Genomic DNA, 20,435 nt, shown 5'->3' on the forward strand with positions numbered 1-20,435 from the left:
TTTTTTGATAGAGACAGAGCGTGATCAGGTGAGGGCCAGAGAGAGAGGGAGACAGAGAATCTGAAGCAAGCTCCAGGCTTTGAACTGACAGCACAGAGCCGGACGCGGAGCTTGAACTCATGGACCATGAGATCATGACCTGAGTTGAAGTCAGACACTTAACTGAGCCACCCAGGTGCCCCCTCTAGACTTACTTTTTTTTTTTTTTTAATGTTTATTCACCTTTGAGAGACAGAGAGAGACAGAGCATGAGCTGGGAAGGGGCAGATAGAGAGGGAGACACAGAATCCGAAGCAGGCTCCAGGCTCTGAGCTGTCAGCACAGAGCCTGATGCAGGGCTTGAACTTACGAACTGTGAGATCGTGACCTGAGCCGAAGTCGGATGCTCAACTGACTGAGCGACCCAGGCAGCCCCTAGACTTACTTTTTTAACTTAAATATTTTTTCTGCACCTCTTAATTACTACATGGTTTGACTATAGGATGTTCATATAACTTGTTTGCAAATTAGGTTTTAAATTATTTTTTGCATCATAATGCTGTGATCAGTATCTTCATGCATACTTCTTTGCACATTGTTGGGTTGTTTCCTTCATGTAGATGCTTAGATGTAAAATTGTTGGGCTAAGGTGTATGTATATTTTAAAATATTTGATCTGCTTTGCCACATTGCCCTCTACAGCAGTTGATTGTATTTTTACAAATACGATCTGAAGATGACCTTGTTTTCAATCCTGTCTTCAAAGACTTGGTCAACCTTACCTATGGAAGATTCAGTCACCAAAATGGATGGGACTCTACAGACAAAAGGATATTTGAGTATGGAATGGTATGGACTGGTAGAAACCATCACTACCCTGCCCAGTTCAAGAATCTGAAATTGAGCATGAAAAGATCTTTGAAACTAGAATTTTCTGTCCTGATAAATAGTTACTCAAATGTGAAGGCATAATAAATGTGTTCTCAGACGTTCAAAACTTCAGAAAATTTTTCACACAAAGATGCAAGTTAAAAGCACTTAAAAAAAGAAAAAAAATTTTTGGAAAAAGTACCTAAGGATGAAGATAAACAAATCCAAGGGATGCTACAAGAGATTTGGGCGATAAAAAGAGATACTTATGAGGTTTGTTGATGACTTTAAAAGAATAAAAAGTAAGGCTAAAGAAAATAAAGTATATGCATAACAATGTAGAATTAAAATTCTTTACAGCATCAATATAGTGGGAGTGAGAGGAAACCAGAGATCTTGAGGGTAAAGTTCCTATCTTGTTAGAAGGAAGAGAAACATACTAATTAAATAGGAAAGAAAAAAAGAAAAAAAGACCAACTAAAGAAATGAATAGAGTGGTAGGGAAATAATGTATTTATACACAAAGCATAAGGACATGGAAAGGTTGAAATAAAAGCATGGAAAAAAGATAGGAAAATACTAAAAGAAAGCTAGTGTGGTTATGCTATTATCCAACAAAACAGACATTAAAATAAAAGCATTATTAAGGATAGAGATAGGTGATATATAGTGCTAAAATTTGAGTTCAAAACTTAGTAAGAAAACCAATAGTAATAGAAATAATTGAAGAAACTTAAAAATACTAGGGTGACTAATACCAAACTTGAAATATATAAAGAACTCCTACAACTCAGCACTAAAAAGCTAATCTGATTAAAAATGGGCACACATCCAAAATAGACATTTTTCCAAAAGAAGCCATAAGGATAGACGCATGAAAAGGTGTTCAGTGTCACTAATCATTGGGGAAATGCAAATCAAAACCACAGTGAGATAGCACTTTACACCGGGCAGAATGGCTAGTATCAAAAAGACAAGAAATCATGAGTGTTGACATGGATGTGGAGAAAGGAAAACCTCATGTACTCTTGGTGGGAATGTGAATTGGTGGAGTCACTATGAAAAACAATATAGAGAGGCACCTCAAAAAATGAAAAATAGAATATCATTCAGTTCAGTAATGCCACCACTGCTGGGTATTTACCCAAAATAAATGAAAACACCAATTCAAAAAGATACATGCACCCCTATGTTTATTGCAGCATTATTTACAGTAGCCAAGATATATCCTAAGTGTCCATCAGTAGACAAATGGATAAAGAAGATATGGTATAATGATACATTACTCAGCCATAAAAAGAATGAAATCTTGCTATTTGCAACAACTTGGATGGAGCTAGAGAGTATAATCTAAATGAAATAAGTCCGAGAAAGACAAATATCGTATGATTTCACTTAAACGTGGAATCGATAAAAACAAATGAATAAACAGAAACAGACTCAAACACGGAGAATAAACTGGTGGTTGCTAGAGAGGAGGGGAGTGGGCTTCCAGCAAAATGTGAAGGGGATTAAGATAAATCATGGGGATGAAAAGTATATCATAGAGAATATAGTAATATACAATAATATTCTAGTAATATTACAATAATAATTATACAATAATAATATTGTAGTAACTTTGGTGACTGATAGTAGCCATACTTCATGTGGGGAGTATTGAATAATACTATGAAATTGTCAAATTGCTATGTTGTACACCTAAAATGTATGTCATATATATATATATGTCACATATATGTCATATATACTTAAATTGAAGAAAAAGTGTAGAGAAAGTAGTGCTTCAAGGAAAATTTTGTAGCTTTAAATCTTTATATGTATATGTATATATATATTTTTTAAATGAGCTAGTGTTCAATTGAAGTTACAGAAGGACAAGATAAAGCTAAAGCAAGAGATAAGAACAGAAATAGAAAATAGAATAGAAATAGGATCAACAAAGTCATATGTTGACTGAAAAGATGAACAAAAGGGACAAAAATTTCCAGTAAGTTTATTATGGAGAAAAAGAAAATGCACAAATAACCCATATCACGAATAAAAAAGGTTATGTCACTATCAATACTGCAGATTTTAAACAGCTGAATATTGTGAACAACATGCCGATATGTTTGAAAATTTAGGCAAAAGGGCAAAATTCTAGAAAATGTTATCTAGAAAAAGAATCAGAAACCTGAACAGTGCCATTACTATTCAAGGAAAGGAAGTAGTTTAAAATCTCACAAATAAAACTCTAGGCATAGATGATTTTAACAAACTTTAAAGAGTTAAGAGTTATTCTAATCAGATACATTCTTCCGGGAATAGGATTAGTATGTCTTGCACATCAAAAACCAATATAATCTTGATAGTAAAACCAGATTGGGAAGTTGATACAAGAAAGGAAAATTATAGATCCATTTTGTCATGAAGATATCAGCAAAAGCAAACACTGTAAGACACTGAGTGGCATTTACGCCAGGAATGCAAAAATGGTGTATTAGAAAATTTATAAATGGAATTCACATTTATAGAATAAAAGTGAAAAACCGCCTGCCTGATCAATAGATGCAAAAAATAATTTAATGTTTTCAGCTTGATGAAGGATATCTTTAAAAATCTTACAAGTAAACACCATCCTAAGGTGGGAAACAGTAGAAGCATTTTCTTTAAAATCAACACTGGGACCAAAATTATTGCTCTCTTCACTTTTATCCAAAATTGTACTGTAACTGTGTTCGTGCAACAAGACGAGAAAAATAAAGTTACAGTGATTGGGAAGAGACTGTCATTGTGATGTGATTGTCTACATAGAAAATCAAAAGTCTTCCACCAATTCAACATAATTGGAGAGTTTAGCAAATGCCTAAATATAGGATCAATGTCTAATTGTGAATTTTACTTATATGCAGCCACAGTTAGAAAATAAGAGTTTTAAAAAGACAGCAAATAAGGGGCACCTGGATGGCACAGTTGGTTAAGCATCTGATTCTTGGTTTCAGCTCAGGTCATGATCTCACGGTTTGTGAGTTCGAGCCCTGTGTCAGGCTCCACACTGAGCATTGCAGAGCTTGCTTGAGCTTCTCTCTCTCGGCCTCTCTCCCACTCACGTGTGCTCACTCAAAACAAATAAACTTTAAACAACAAATAATTGCAAAAACAATTCTGATGTATCTAGTAATAAAGCTAACCAAAAATGTGCCAGATCTGTGTACAAAGAGTTCTAAAAGACGTTAAAGAAGACTAGAGTGCCCTGTGTTCATTAGAAGGACAATTAGAAAGTCTTTTCAAATGAATGTACAGATTTACTAGTGCATCTCCAAACTAAATCCCAACATTTCTGCTGGAATTGACAAACTGTTCAAAAGTTACATGGCAGATTTAAGGATGAATAATGACCAAGACACTTCTGAAGAACAAGAAGGAGAGTTCATCCTACCAGAAGGACTTTTTATGAGGTTGAAGTGTTTAAGAAAGTCTTACTGTGCAAAAATAGAGAAAATGACCAATGGATAGAATAGAGAGCCCCAAAACAGGCCCACACGTATTTGTAAATTTCATATTGACAGAGATGGTATGGTAGGTCAGTGACAGGACTAATAATTAAATGGAGCTGACAAAAACAAACGAACATACAAGATTGGATCTTTTCCTCATACCATACACACACACAAAACAACTGTTTAAATGTCCCAAAACTTTAGAACTTCTGATGTAGAAAATCTAGTTAAAATTGTAGGTGAAATATATTTTGAAAATACAGAGGGATACCTTCCTGATCCTGCTTCTAAGAACTTCGTAAACTGCAGGCAAAAGAAACCGTAAAAGAGAACCATAAAAAAGTAATTGTGCTATATTATAAATTGTTAATTTAAAACTTCTGTCCCTCAAAAGGCATTTTAAAGACAAGCTACAAGCTATGAGAAGATATTCGCAAAACTCATAACCAATAATAGGTTAGCATCAAGAATATATACAGAAATTATACAAACCAACAACGAAAAAAACAAACACTAGCAGAAAAATGGGCAAATGACTGAAACAGGTACTCCACGAGTTGCCAGTGCAGTAAACCTATTAAATGGTTTTCATTTATTAATACTCCGGGAAAGCAAATCAAGAGTGCAGTAACAGGTTTACATTCATTCAACTGGCAAAAAGTCCAGCAAAGTCAAATGTTGCAGAGAATTTCAATGGGATTACTCCTATATTGCTGGTGAAAGTGTCAATTGGTATAACTATTGTGAAAAACCATTCATTTGAGAACTTGAACCTTCCCCATGGCCCACCACTCAATTTGTAGGCATATACACAAGAGAAATACTTGCACAAAGTGCCCCAGAATACAAATATAAGAATGTTTTAGAAGAAACCCGATGTCCATCTAATAAAGTGTGCTCACATAGTGGACAGTCACATGGCAGGCAAGATGAATGAACATCAGCTGCAGGCAGCACAGCAACTTAATGTAATGGATTGAGTGAAAAAGCAAAATGCTCAGAAGACAACATGACCTAATGCTTTTCTCATAAAGTTCAAAAACTAAAACTGAACAAAACTAAAAAAAGTCCAAATAGTGATAAACCCAGAGTTCAGGATAGCGTTACCTCTGGTATGGAGGAGGAAAAGGGAGAGAACCGGGCGACTAAATATAAGAGTAAGTCATTGTGAACGTTCTCGTCTCTGGGTTGGATGATGGGTTCATTTGTTATTAAGAGTAAATATGTGGATGGAGAGAATCATGCACAGACCACTGATAGTGTGTTACGAACCAAGAGTTAACGATGAATCCAATTATATGCTCCTGCATTCAGAAACAAAAAACAGGACCTGTTGATGAGTTGGATTTGGGACAGAGGGAAGAAGAGAAATCAGGTCTGAATCCTAGGCTTTTGGCTTGAGCTGTTACTGCAATTTATTGATCTAGAGATATCTGGGGTAGGTTCAAATTATGTGTGCATGAAATGGAGACAAGAACGCCTTTTGTGACTCATCGAGATGCCCATGAAGCATCAAAGTGGAGAATTAAGTTGTATCAATACACAAGTCTAAATTCAATGATAAGGTCAAGGTAGGCCATACATTTGGGAGTAGTTGGCCATAGGATTAGATAGGCACTTAAGGGATATGGAGAAGTATGGCACTGGGCCCTGTGTTACCGTGACAGGGAGAGAAAAATCCTGAGAAGACAGGAGCTAGCAGAAATGGCAAGGCAACGGGGATGGAATAATTTGTGTGTTGATTAACTTCGGCTCTGGAGAGTATATCTGGACAGAATTTAATTGCCTAGATTTCCAACTCTAAAAAAGAAGAAAAGACTTTTTGATAAGTTTCTATAAATAGGTTCAGAGCTGAGGAGAGAGCCTGGCCTCATGTAGAGAAGTTGGATTAGGAGTCACTCAGGAGACCTGCGTTCTTCAGGCTTGGCTCCCAAAGCTGATCAGTTAGGCAGGTCATCACTCCCTCTGGTCTCCTCAATAAAGGCTAAACCAGGTGTCCTCTGTTGTGTTTCCAGCTCTAGGACAATCCACAACCTTGACTCATCGTTTACACTGGAAGAATAGAACAGAGATTTGGTTTCCGAGCATTGGATCTCAGCCCTTAACTTGCCACCACCCACCTACCTACTTAGCACCACCACCATATGAATTCTGTGTTTTTGTTTTGCGCAGCCAGAGTCTACAGTAGATGTGCTTTTATTCAAAGCTTTTGTTTTTGAAGGTTTTCTTTGTTGTGTTTTTCCCTCAGTAGTTTTGACACCATGTTTAAAACGAAGAGATGTCAAAGCAGTGTGAATTTATATTTGTGTCTAACTTTTGTGCTAGAAAATAGTTCTTTGGGGTGCCTGGGTGGCTCAGTCAGTTGGGTGTTTGATGATCTCAGTTTGGGTCAGGATCTCAAGGTTCGTGAGTTCAAGCCCCATATTGGGTTTTGCACTGATGGTGTGGAGCCTGCTTGGGATTCTGTCTCTCCATCTCTCTCTGCCCCTCACCTGCTTGTTCTCTCTCTCTCAAAATAAATAAATAAACTTAAAAAAAGTAAGAAAGGGATGCCTGGGTGTCTCAGTCGGTTAAGCGTCTGACTTTGGCTCAGGTCATGATCTTGCGGTTCATCAGTTCGAGCCCCTCGTCAGGGCTCTGCGCTGACGCTCGGAGCCTGGATCCTGCTTCAGATTCTGTGTCTCCCTTTTTCTCTGTTCCTCTGCTGCTCGCACTCTGTCTCTCGCTCAAAAATAAACATTTTTAAAAATTAAAAAAGAAAAACAGTTCTTCGTTTGTTTCACAGAGTGCAGTACAATTACCATCTCAGCAGACAAGTTTCTTGTCTCCGATATATAGGCAAATAAGGACCCAGTAGTTTCTGTAAATTTTGTGCAGAACGTCTAGAGAGAATTCCACTTCATCGTCCACACACTTGAGCCTCGTGTGTGCCAGCTGCGACTGCAGGTGTTGGAGATACAGCAGTGAGCAAGACTGGGGAGCTCTGTGCTCATGGGGCTAGCTCTTGGTTCCGTGACGAGTGGACAAAGAGACTAATGTTAGAAGATGAAACAGGTGCTCTGTAGGTACTTAAAAGGGGGTAATGGGCTAGAAGGAGAATGGATGACTACTTCAGATTGGGTGGTCAGGAAAGGCCAAATCAGGAGGTGACATTTTTCAGCTGGGCTCTGACCAGATCCAGGCCTATGAAGAGAGGCAGGCAAGGGAGAGCACTCAAAGCTGGTGGGAGGCCCCTAAGGAAGACCTGCACTTGACATACTTGAAAAATGGCAAAAAGATCTAGTGTACAGTTGGTGGCAGGGAGATTGGTAAGAGAAAACTGGAGAGGTAGGCAGGGGTCAGACCTATAGGTCCAGTAAGCTACGGTGGGGAATTTGGAAGTTTTCTGTGACAGCTGTGGCCACAACTCTCCTGGCTCTTTCTTAGCTCTGCTTTTATTTTATTTTTTAAGTTTATTTATTTATTTTGAGAGAGAGGGAGAGAGAGAGAGAGAGAGAGAGAGAGAGAGAGAGAGAGAGAGAGAATGCACATGCCAGTGGAGGAGAGGCAGAGAGGTAGGGAGAGAGGGAACCCAAGCAAACTCTGTGCTGCTGGTACAGAACCTGGCACGAGGCTGGATCCCATGACTGGGAGATCATGACCTGAGTCAAAATCATTAGTCCGATGCTTAACTGACTGAGGCACCCAGGTGCCCCAGCTCAGCCTTTCAATACTGGAATCACTATAGAGTTTTGCCTGAGCCCCCTTATCATTATCTAAATATTCTCTTTTAAAAAATTTTTTTGAACGTTTATTTATTATTGAGAGAGAGAGACAGAGCATGAGCAGGAGAGGGGCAGAGAGAGGGAGAGACACAGAATCTGAAATAGGCTCCAGTCTCTGAGCTGCCAGCACAGAGCCCAACGCGGGGCTCAAACTCACAAACTGTGAGATCATGACCTGAGCTGAGTCGCTTAACCAACTGAGCCACCCAGGTGCCCCTCATTATCTAAATATTTTTTAGATCATCTCATCTGGGTCCCTGACCTTGAAAACCAAATATCAATTCCATATAACTCTACATTTCCAACCCTGACATCCCTTCCCTAGCTTTAGGCTATTGTATTCATTTGCCTATCGGCCCCTCCACTTGAAATTTTAATGGGTGCATCTCAGACCTATCATTGACTCTTGGCCCAGTTGCTTAAGCTACAGCCTAGGGCTTATTCTTGGTTTCTGTTGCCACCACCTCCAATCCAGTCCATCAGCAAACCACATCAGCACTGCAAAACATACCTCGACTAGGTAGGTCTCCTTCTCTCCTTGTCCACTACCACCACTGAGTTCAAGCCAGCATCCTTTTAAAACTAAAAGAAAAATTACAATACCACAAATGAGCAAAGCTGCTGAAGTAAAGAGAAGAATAGAAACCCTAATAACTCTCAAGGAAGTACAGATCCACACATGGTCTAACATCAAGATGAAGCACTGTGTTGTGAATACTAGCATTCTGGAGCTGTAGACCTCAGGGACAGACTTGAGAGAGAAAAGGTTCCCATCATTACATTCCCAACTTGAGCCACGTCACCAGATTTAACCACAGCAGCTCAGCTCCTACCTACTTATTTATTGGAGTTCTCTAGGAAACGTCAATACCAAAACAAATCTAAACCACAGCTACATTAGATTACTTCTCAAGAAACTAATGTCCCCCAAATTTGTGCAACATGGGATGCCCAATAGATTAGAAGATACTAGAGATGTGGAGACTAAAGACCATAATCAAGGCAATATGGATGGTATTTGTTATTCTCTGAGAGGGAAAAGCCTTAAATCCCCATGGCCGCCAGCTGGATTGCGCCTTTGGCTATGTGCTCTGGACTCATTCATTAATACAGATATATTGTCCAGCCATTCCAACAAATTTCTTCCACATTCTCTTTACTTGCCTCAAACCATGTTGGTTGTTCTAGGTTAGGCTCTAACCCAGAGATTGCAAACTGAAGTCCTGCAGGCTGAATCATGTTTTCACATATGCTATTTGCCCTTGACAGTGTTTTGGTTTACTTTTATGTTTGTTTTATTTTAAACAAATTAGTTGCAAAAACTAGAAGATGAATTTCTTTAAGCAACTTGTTGACTTGTCCTTAAAGGTCTGGAACCCGATGTGAGCTTCGAAATAGGATTCTAAGCCTCTTCCCACCCCCCCACCCCCCAGTATAGAATTAGCTTGCCTGTTTTCAGGGAACCATTTATATGTATGAAGTTTTAAAATACTTACTAGGAAGCATACCACATCACCTGTACCGAATCTAACAATAACGAAACAGACAAATTCAGAATTGAGACATTCGATAAGACAGCGGGTCTAGATTGTTAAAAAAGTGTCAATGTCATAAAAAGCCAAACAACTAACCAAAATGACAAAAGGAGAATGTTCTATATCTTTTAAAAAGACATAACCAGGGGCACCTGGGTGGCTCAGTCAGTTAGGCATCCCACTCTTGATCTCAGTTCAGGTCATGATCTCACAGTTCATAGGATTGAGCCCTACATCGAGCTGTGCACTGACAGTGTGGACCCTGCTTGGGATTCTCTCTCTCCATCTGTCTCTACCTCTCGCCTGCTCATGCTCTCTCTCTCTTTCAAAATAAATAAATAAACTTTAAAAGTAAATAAATAAATAAATAAACAAACAAACATGACCAAATGCAATGCATTAACATTCATTAGATCCTTGACCAGGAAACAAAAAGTCATGAAAGATATTTTGGGGGACAAAGGTATTAATACTAATGAGATATTAGTATTAAATTTCTATTATATTTCTTGGGTATAACAATACTGTGGTCATGTGGGAGAATATCCTTATTTGTTAGGAGACATATACAGAATTATTTCTGGGTGAAATGTCAAGATGTCAGGAATATTTTCAAATGACTCAGCCAAAAGTGTACATAGCAAGTGAGAAAAAGCAAAAGTGGGAAAATATTAACTATAAATCTGGGTGAAGAGTAGGTGGGTATTGCATGGTATTATCCTTTCAGCTTTTCGATAGGTTAAAGACTTTTTCAAAATGAAAAGTTGGGGAAAAAGAAAATGAAGGGTTAAAGAGCCGATTGAATATCCTAATTATATTCTTAGGCTATGAAGTAAATTAATAGTTAAGCAGTGAAAGCAAAACATTTATTTGCATGTAGTTTTATATTTAGGAGTGAAACCAGCTAAAAGTGAAGTGTATACTCAACTGTAAGAATTACTGAATCAAATTTGCTCATCAGAGGCACTTCTCATACTTTCTAGTTTATACTTTCAAAGAAAATAAAATCTGGAGGAGACAGACTAGGTGTGTATCAGGGAATGTAAGTTTTCATTGTGATTAAATTTAGAAATACTTAACAAATCCCAACTCTTCATTATCACAAGTCTGTCTAAATTATCTGCTCCTCTAGGTATCTATAAAAGTGATTATTGATTTGCCCCCTTTCTCTAGGTAAACACACACACACACACACACACACACACACACACTGTATATTTGCCTGGTTATGGCTAAATTGACCTGGTTGACAGAGGGGGAGATATAAATATATTGGTGTAAAAGGACAAATAAGAGATAAGACTATGTATTTATTGCCCATTTATGTAATTACATGTGTCACTAAGGACAAAGGTCCTTAAAGACAAAAGGCAGAGTAGAAACAGTTCCCTACAGTAAGATAGATTTGTTACCACTTCCCTATTCATAAGGTTTTTTTTTTTTCCTGCATGGTCCCATAGCCTGGTCTTACAATCATTTGGAGAATTTAACCATCTTTCTGGACACAATTTGTTGGCAGAAGATATGCTTCACTCCAATAAAAAGAAAATGAAGAGTTTTCAAGAGCATTCATAGGCGTCAAGTCAAGAGGACGAGCACTTAGTTCCTGAGGTCTGAGAACACTTGTTCTATGAGGAAGCGTTACTAGGACCGCGGCACCATGGACGTGGTAGGGGAAAACGAGGCCCTGCAGCAGTTCTTTGAAGGTAAGTGCCCACTTTCCCAACATGCAGTCCCTGCTTCTGAGAACTGGCTCTGCTCGCAGTCACTGTTTTGCCTTTTTGGGATTCACTTAAACTTGGACTTGAAAGAAATGCCATCGTACTAACTGTCCTGAAGTCTGAAGTGGAGGTTTATTTGCTCTGTTCATAGGAAAAATCAATGGTATAGGTAGTGATTTAAAAGAATACAGGATTTCCATCTTCTAGCTTGGTTGTTAAAAGAGTCACAGGGTCAGCGTATCTGTGTGGCTAGGGTTTGTCTCTGTCCTGTGCTAGATTATATTTCTTCTAATCCCCTACATTTCAAAAATTACAGATTTGTCTTGTCTCTAAAGTTTTTGAGGATAGCACCAGAAAGGTGTAAGATTTCATTTAAAATAGTTTTTCTGTTAGTAAAATTAAATATAAAACAGCAAAAGAACACCTCCTTCCCCTTCTCATCTTTGTTTTTCACAACACTTTAAAAATGTGCAACCGAATAATGATTGGTTTTTGAAAGGAGAGCCATACTACAGAAATGAGTACTTCTTTCTCAAGGGAGGGGCATATTATAGGACGTGGTTACAGAGATTTTCTTTCTTTTACAAATCTAAACTGGCAGTACGGCTTCTATTATTTAATTGGGTTGATATTCTAATGGGGGTCTGTTGAAAATGTCAGCAAGGACTCACCATCAGAGACTTCAGTCTTTGGTTCTTTATCAGCAATGCTCAGACTTCCATGTGAAGGGAAATGTGACCATAGCTTTTACACATTTCAAAGGTATTTCTCAGGAGGAAGTATGAGAAGAATTGAGGGTAGACCTGTTTATTCACAGAATCCAGAGGGCAGTTACCACCATATAGAGAAGTGCTTCTGGGATTTCTGGTGATCAGTAAAGTACCTGACAAATTCTAGATGCAAAAAGGTTGAATGGAATTGACCCAACACCAAACAGTATGAAATAATGGAGTGGTCGTACTAAAGAACTAGTGAGATTCTAGGTCACCATCAGAAAGAATCACATACAATATGGTAGTTTCTGTGGCTTGGATTTTGCCAGAAGTGACAAGAAGAAAGCTAAGACCAAGAGAATTATCACATTATCTCACTCGTGATCTATCCCATTGAATTTTCTGTCTCTGACAGTAGCCAAATCCGTGTGTCTACCTGGGTCAGGCTGTGTACACAGTAGGCACACTAACGTTGCATTGCTCGATTGTTATTGCCTGATTTTATATTCTGTGTAACTTTCATCCTGGCAGGGGGTAGCAAGCCCCAGGCTGCAGTTCCATACATATGCTTTATTTAAAAAAATTTTTTTTCTTAATGTTTTTATTTATTTTTGAGACAGAGAGAGACAGAGCATGAGCAGGGGAGGGGCAGAAAGAGAGGGAGACACAGAATCGGAAGCAGGCTCCAGGCTCTGAGCCATCAGCACAGAGCCTGATGCGGGGCTCGAACTCACAGACTGTGAGATCATGACTTGAGCCGAAGTCAGACGCTCCACCGACTGAGCCACCCAGGCACCCCATATGCTTTATTTTAGAGAAACCACCCATTCATTTTATAGAAGCATAAAGTCTTGGTTTCCTTCTGTAACTGGAGAAGACCTGAAAAGTGAATGTGGTCTACCTTCTGTTCTTTGGAAATTCTGCTGTACTTAGAGGATTCCTATACTATCTTTGTCTTATTTTCAGAAGTCTCCAGGGATATAGTTTCCACCAGTCTTCTCTGTCACTTGCTACAGTATCTGATTATTATTTTAATAGTATTTTTCTTAGCTTAAACCAAACTCTGGTCTTCCATTTGAAACCTTTTTTTTTTTTTTTTTCATGAGGGAGGGGTCATTTCTCTTCATTTTTAGAAATAAAAAATGGAGACACCAGCTTAAATGATTCTCTTCCCCCTGAAAACCACACAGCTCATTGTCAAATGTTTATACCTCCACTATTCAGCAAATATTGAGTACCTGCTGTGTGCCTGGTCCAACACCACCTCCCTTAAGTGGTAGCTTGTAAGGCTTTGAAGTCTTTCCCTTAGATTTTAACGATTTCCTTTCTCGAGTATTCCTTAGACTGAGGACAGCAGTGATATTCTAGTGAGGAGGACCAGTTGTCGCCATCGTTCTCCTGTTGATGTGTTGGTTCTAATTAAATGTGATCTTGTATAAAAAAAAAAAAAATCCGGGGCGCCTGGGTGGCTCAGTTGGTTGAGCGTCTGACTTCAGCTCAGGTCACGATCACAGTTTGTGAGTTCGAGCCCCATGTCGGGCTCTGGGTGACAGCTCAGAGCCTGGAGCCTGCTTCCGATTCTGTCTCCCTCTCTTTCTGTCCCTCTCCCCCTCACGCTCTCTTTCTCTCAAAACTAAATAAACGTTAAACAAAATTAAAAAAAATCAAGGTCTGAAAAATCAAAAAAAGTTTTGGCAATTTGTTACCCAGCTGAAAGCTATTTTTCTGTTTCCTCAGACCCTTTGTTCTAAGAAACTCAGCCCTAGCTGCATTTTTCCTTATGAACGCATTTGTATGAAAAAGTATCTGGATTGACAAAAGTATCTGGATTGACAATAAATGGCCTTGAGGGTCAAAGCTCAGGATGATCTTAGTTTTTATTTTAAATTTCAAATATGTCTAAATCTTTACGATGTGTCTCAGGAAAATGATAAGAACAAAGGGTGGTTTCGGGTAGCTGGAATTCTAATTCTAATTCTAATTCCCGGTCTGCCCCTGATGCCACAGGTAGGTCCATTAACTAACTAAAGCAGAGGCAGATCAGGTGTGCTAGGGATCCCAACATCCTCTGGAGACTGATACCATGTGAAATGTTTGGCTTTTTCAACAAAGCTGGTACCACTACAAGAGAAAGGGTGTCAGAAGAGAAGCATATTATTTTCTTTTTCATAACTAAAACTTGGTTACAATCTAAATTTCTGATGGTGGTGGATTAATTAAATGAATTATGGTTTTTCCATATAATGGAATATTTTATAGCTATTGAAAATGATGATAAGGAAAAATGTTTATTATATAAAGGGGAAAAGTGGTTTGTAAATTGGTAGATACAATTGAATATTTTTATATATGTAGCTTCCCAGAACAAAATTTATTATTAAAACTGATCTGAAAATAGTTAATATATATACATACATGCTCACACATATACATAGAAACAACTGGATGAATACACTTCAAGTATTGATAGTTGTTATGTCTTAGTGGTAAAAATATGTCGATTTTCATTTTCTTCTTTATACTTTATTATCTAAGTGCTTCATAATTGAAATGTATTATGTTATAATCCGATTATCTTAAATAGAGGAGAATGAGTTTTAATTCAGCAAAACTCTTCTGTTTAAGATCCACGTCTAAAGAAAAATTACAAAAGACATTGACACAGATGAAAAAGATTATGGACATCTTCCGTAGAAAAGATCACATCCTTCTGGGCTATCAGATTCTGTGGGATTTACACCTTTTATTGTCTTAGAGATATATTAAAACTCTATACATTGTAGATAACTGATATCAATGCAAATGACTTTTGTCTATAGGTATGCAAATGAATTTACTTTTAGTGGGATCAACAGTTCTAGTAAAAGACCGTTTTGCTTTTATTTGGAAATTCACTGCATGGTGTAGCTAGATAGATACAGATGGGGTAGATATAGATCTAGATCTGCTGTTTGAATTCTCCTTGAGCCAGTTGTGACATCTTCCTGCCTCCTTCATTAATTAGGTAGTTGAATAAAATCTTTGATATGCAACCATCTTATATTTGTATGCAAGTCATGGTTTTGGGGCACCTGGGTGGCTCAGTCGGTTGAGCGTCTGAATTCGGCTCAGCTCATGATCTTACGGCTCTTGAGTTCGAGCCCCGCATCAGGCTCTGTGCTGACGGTTTGGACCTTGGAGTCTGCTTCAGATTCTGTGTCTCCTTCTGTCTGCCCCTCCCCGCTCGCGCTGTTTGCTCTCTCTCAAAAATAAATAAACATTAAAAAAATTGTTTTTTAAAAGAATGTCATGATTTTATCTTTAAAAAGAGATGGTTAACTATTTTAAGTTGGTTAACTTGGAAACTTTATCAATTCCACCTTTAGTTTGACCCTGATTACTAACAACATGTATTAAGCATTTACCATATGCCCACCCCTATGCTGTGCCTTTATGTTCATTAATTCATTTAATTCTTACAACTCTCTGAGTAAAAAGGAATAAGAAAATGAAATACAGTAAATCTCAGTTCTTCAGTTTACTTCCTTTGTTTTTGAAAGCTGTGACTTCACATTCTTAATTTGTTTTCCTCATCGGTATTTTTGGGGACTGCCATGATATCAGAGGTCTCACTTTTTATTCCCAGGCTTTTTAGAACATTTTATAAAAACTGATTTGAGAAGACTATTTAGTTTTTCATTGTATCTAATTTTTAAAGAGGAGGTTTTCTGAATTGAGAAAATATTTAGCTCATGCTCTTGGTAATGCCCTGAAGTAGGTTCTCAAATGTCTGTTGGCTTATCCTGAAAGGAGAAGAGGAGATTCATTCCTGCCCTGATTGAATGGAGTGGGGAAAACCACCTACTAGGAGCAGATAACAAGGAGACACAAGAAAGACACTGAAGGACTGAAACTCCAGCACACTCACTGAAGTTTGGGGGGACAGGGACCCCCAAACTCTAATTGGTTGATGGCTCTGAATTCCCGTGAGAGGAATCAGAAGCTCTGAACAGCTGAAAGCAGGACAGAAGGCCTATGCTGCAGTGCCAGGACTGGCCCTGGGCAAGGCAGTCTTGTGGGTAGAGGGTATCTTTTTTTTTTTTTTTAATGTTTATCTATTTACTTATTTTTGAGAGAGAGAGAGACAGACACAGAGAGAGAGTATGAGTGGGGGACAGGCAGAGAGAGAGAGAGGAAAACACAGAATCCGAAGCAGGCTCCAGATTCTCAGCTGTCAGCATAGAGCCTGAGGTAGGGCTTGAACCCACAAACCACGAGATGATTACCCGAGCTGAAGTCAGACTTAACCGACTAAGCCACCCAGATGCCCTGGGTAAAGGGTATCTTTGACCTCAGGCCAGCCTCTTAATCCTTTTCTTTCTTGCACGTGGGGACCACCACTTTCTCACCCTCCCAGCACCCTTATGCCCTCCTCTTTCTGTCCCAATAAAACCTGAGCTTGCACACAAGGTACAAGCAGCAGATAATCTGATGCCACCATACATCTCTATAGAGTCTTACACTCAATGTACTTTCAGAGAACACAAAGATGTTTGGTCAAATGAATCAAAAAAAGTTACCTTCTCTAAGGGTAGGTTTGGTTGCTCTCTAATGATGGAATTTTAGACATCCTGTTGTGTCCTAGCAACATCCTCCAATAATAACTAGAAATAAGGACTTAAAAATTTTTTTTTAACATTTATTTATTTTTGAGGCAGAGACAGAGCATGAATGGGGGAAGGTCAGAGAGAGAGAGAGACACAGAATCTGAAACAGCCTCCAGGCTCTGAGCTGTCAGCACAGCGCCCAACACGGGGCTCAAACTCATGGGTGAGATCATGACCTGAGCCGAAGTCGGACACTTAACAGACTGAGCCACCCAGGTGCCCCAAGGACTGTTTTTTTTTTTTTTTTTTTTTTTTTTTATTGAGCATTTACCATGTGCTAGATATAGAATTTTAATTAGGACCATGGCTTTGGAGTCAGTAATCCTGGATATGAATCCTGGCTGTGCCATTCATTGCCTCTGGGATGATGGAGAAGTAAACTTCTGCAGGTCTTAGTTTCCTTGTATATAAAATGCGGATAACTGTATCATCTCGAAATGTGGTTATAAAGGGCTATGCCTGGCACAGAGAGCTCAATTAATGGTAGCTATTATAATTCTCATTGTTACCCTGTTATCATTTTCTCTGTGTAACATCAAAAGGGCCCTGTGAGAGATTTTTTTCCTCCCATGAGAATCATGAGGCTGGCAGAGGTGAAGTTGCTTGAAGGTCATCCAGGTAGTAAGTGGCTACAAGTTCATCATTCATTCCGATTCTTTGTTTATATTAACCAGCCAATCAGATGCTGCCCTAATGGCTGGGGATTCAGTGGTGAACAAGCAGAGGCCTTTTCCCAAAGCAACTCCTCTTCTAGCTGAAGAAAGAAGACCATAAAGATATAAGCAAGTGAATAAAATGATTTCAGATAGTCATTAAGTATGAAGAAAATAAAGCCAGATAGCAGTGCAGAGAGACACTGAGGATGGGAGGGAGAGCGGGTTACATAAGCTAAGGTAATCAGTGAATCTTCTTAGGAGGTGACATTCGAGCAAGTTGCCCACCAGTCATCATCCATCATCCATCAGAAGAGCATCCCAGGCAAAGGGAACACCAGTGCGAAGTCCCTGAGCTTGGAGTGGGCAGGTGGAGGTGGGGTGGGGTGAAGAGCTTGCTGGAGGGGGCAGGGGACAGTGTTAACTGACAATGAGGAGGGTGGTAGGGGATGACGTCAGAATTTGAATATTTATTCTCGGTGTGATAGGAAACCCTTGAGAATAGGCAGGACTTGTAGATGGGTAGGATGTGGGGGATGAAGAAGGCAGAGAAGTCAAGGATGATGCCCTGGTGTTGGCACCAATAATTGGTGGATGTTGGTACAATGTACCCAGGTGTGCAAGACTAGGCAGAAGTGCTGGTGTATGTGTGTGTGTGTGTGTGTGTGTGTGTGTGTGTGTACGTATGTGGACACACACACATATGAAATCAATAATTCATTTGTGGCACTTCAAGTTTTAGATACCTTTTAGACAACAAAATGGAAAATATGAGAAGGCAATTGGATGTTTGAATTTGGAACCCAAGGAGGTGATCAGGGATATGCATATCAGTTTGGGGGTCATCAGCATATGGTTGGTATCTAAAGCCCTAAGACAAGATGAGATCCTGAGAAGGGAGACAGACTAGACCAGGGAGACCCATGATAACACTTAAGGATGCGAGTGAGAATAACTAACAAAGGGATGTTAAATGAGGTAAGAGGGGAGCCTGCAGTGTTGAGCTGGGAAAGAATAGTGTTTCAAAGAGAACATGATCATATGTTTTAAGTGTTTCTGAAATGCCAGATAACTGAGCATAGAATGTGGGAAAGAAGGTTTAAGTGACTTTGACAAGTGGTTTCCATGTAGTGGAGGAAGAAAGCCCAGTCCATGGGGTTGAAGAGGCAACAGATGGTGAGTGGCTAATATGGGTAATGTTTTTGAGAAGTTCTTTTGTCCCATGAGCCAAGGAGTTGAGCCAAAGCCAGAGGGGGTATAGAGGCAAGAGTTGTTGATAATTTTGTTTTTTAAAGATGGGAGATACTGGGGCGCATGGGTGGCTCAGTCAGCTAAGCGTCTGACTTCGGCTCAGGTCATGATCTCACGATTTGGTTCGTGGGTTCAAGCCCCGTGTCAGGCTCTGCGCTGACAGCTCAGGGCCTGGAGCCTCCTTCAGATTCTGTGTCTCCCTCTCTCTGCCCCTCCCTGCTTGCACTCTGTCTCTCTCTCTCTCACAAAAATAAATAAACATTAAAAAAAACATTAAAAAAATAAAGATGGGAGATACTGAAGCATGGTCTGCCCGTGGGAATGATTGAGTGTAGAGGAGTACGTGCATGATGCAGAAGAGGGAGGGGGCATTAATTGTGGGAGAGGAACCTTGAGAAGGTGGGTCAGGATGGGATTCAGAGCACCTGGAGACGCTTGCAACTCTTGCTGTCTTGTGATAGCAGTAGAGGTGGAGTATCTGAACAGATGCAGGTGGTGTGGCAGATTTCAGGGTGGAAACCCATGACAGGTTACTTCTGCTTTGCCTATGAAGTGTGAGGTGTATTAGGAGGGAGCTGGTGGCCGGAGTGTGGTAGGGGACTATTTGGGGGCGTTAGAAGGGAGAATAAGTTGTGAAATTCTTTTCTTTGAGAGTACATAAGTCTCCTAGGCTGACATAACAAACAACTGCAACATTGATGGCTTAAAACAACAGAAATGTGTCCTCTCACAGTTCTGGAAGTCAGATGTCCAAAAATCAAGATGTTGGCAAGGTTGCATTCCCTCTGAAGGCTCTAGGGGAGAATCTGTTCCATGTCTCTTACCTAGGTTTTGGTGACGCTGACAATCCTTGGTATTCCTTGACTTGTAGACTAATAACTCCAATCTCAGCCTCCGTTTTTACATCATCATTTTCTCTGTGAGTCTCTTCTCTTATCAGGACAGTCATCATTGGACTTAGGGCCCACCTTCATCCAGGATGATCTCAGCTCGAGATCCTTAACTTAATTACCTCTGCCAAGACATTTTTTTCCAAAGTTCACATTCAGAGGTCGTGGGCGGTCAGACATTTCCGGGGGGGGGGGTGCATTTTTCAACTCACTACAGAAAATAAAGAAGCAAATACGCTAGGAAATAGGATTGCTGGTCACTGCTTTGTCCACTTAAGATTTGTGTTCAATTACTTTAAGTGAGGCCAGTCAGTACACTTGGATGATTTTCTGAGCAACATTCAGATGCTTAAGTGCAGGGTTGGGGTGGGTGAAGAATTGGGTTTTTTCAAAGTTGAGGTTTTCCCAGATGAATCCTGCAGATGGAGAGAAGGGAAGAAAGTGACTAGTCTTTGCAAGGGAGTAATTAGAGTGATGGGGCCTGACATCTAAGCTGGGTAAGAAGGGAAGTGGGGATAGCAGGGGCGTGAGGAGGTGTGGAAAAGTGGTAATAAGGTTCATGAATAGGGGATCCCAGTGGGTGAACTGATTCGAATAGAGGCATAAGTGTCAGTGAGTGGAAAGGATGGGCCGGTCAGAGAATACAGCAGGTGGAAATGAGATCTCAGAGGTTGATGCAGTTACTGGGTTGATGCCAGGGTTTAGCAACGTGTCAAGAGAGGAGGTGTCTGAGGTGAGATGGAGTAAAGGTGGTGGAAGTAGTGAGGAGTTTACGAATTCAAGAGGCTGGGAAGTATCGGGTGGATGTTGAAGCCACCAGAAGTGATGGCAAGAGTGGTGTTGCAGGGAGGAAAAGAGGGAACCAGACGGTGAACAAAGTGAGTGACCAAGAGGTCGCTAGATGCTACTACCAGGAGGTGGCCCAGTCATG

The 20,435-nt window shown here is 39.7% G+C and overlaps 1 protein-coding gene across 4 annotated transcripts in view; it reads left to right on the plus strand.

Moving 5' to 3' along the window:
* The first annotated feature begins 9,693 nt into the window (after positions 1–9,693).
* MYRFL (myelin regulatory factor like) overlaps positions 9,694–20,435 on the plus strand; it is a 127,360-nt gene continuing 116,618 nt past the window's right edge. For 2 of the 4 annotated variants that reach the window (XR_008300338.1, XM_053226491.1), the window contains exon 1: positions 9,694–11,336. Coding sequence is in view for 3 of the 4 variants with exons in the window: in XM_053226491.1 (XP_053082466.1) it covers positions 11,291–11,336 (46 nt within the window). In the remaining variant the exon portion in view is untranslated. The remainder of the gene's footprint in view (positions 11,337–20,435) is intronic. The other 2 variants (XM_053226490.1, XM_053226489.1) reach the window with 2 other exon arrangements.

This window comes from Acinonyx jubatus, chromosome B4, assembly GCF_027475565.1.
Source record: "Acinonyx jubatus isolate Ajub_Pintada_27869175 chromosome B4, VMU_Ajub_asm_v1.0, whole genome shotgun sequence".
NCBI classification, from domain to species: domain Eukaryota; kingdom Metazoa; phylum Chordata; class Mammalia; order Carnivora; family Felidae; genus Acinonyx; species Acinonyx jubatus.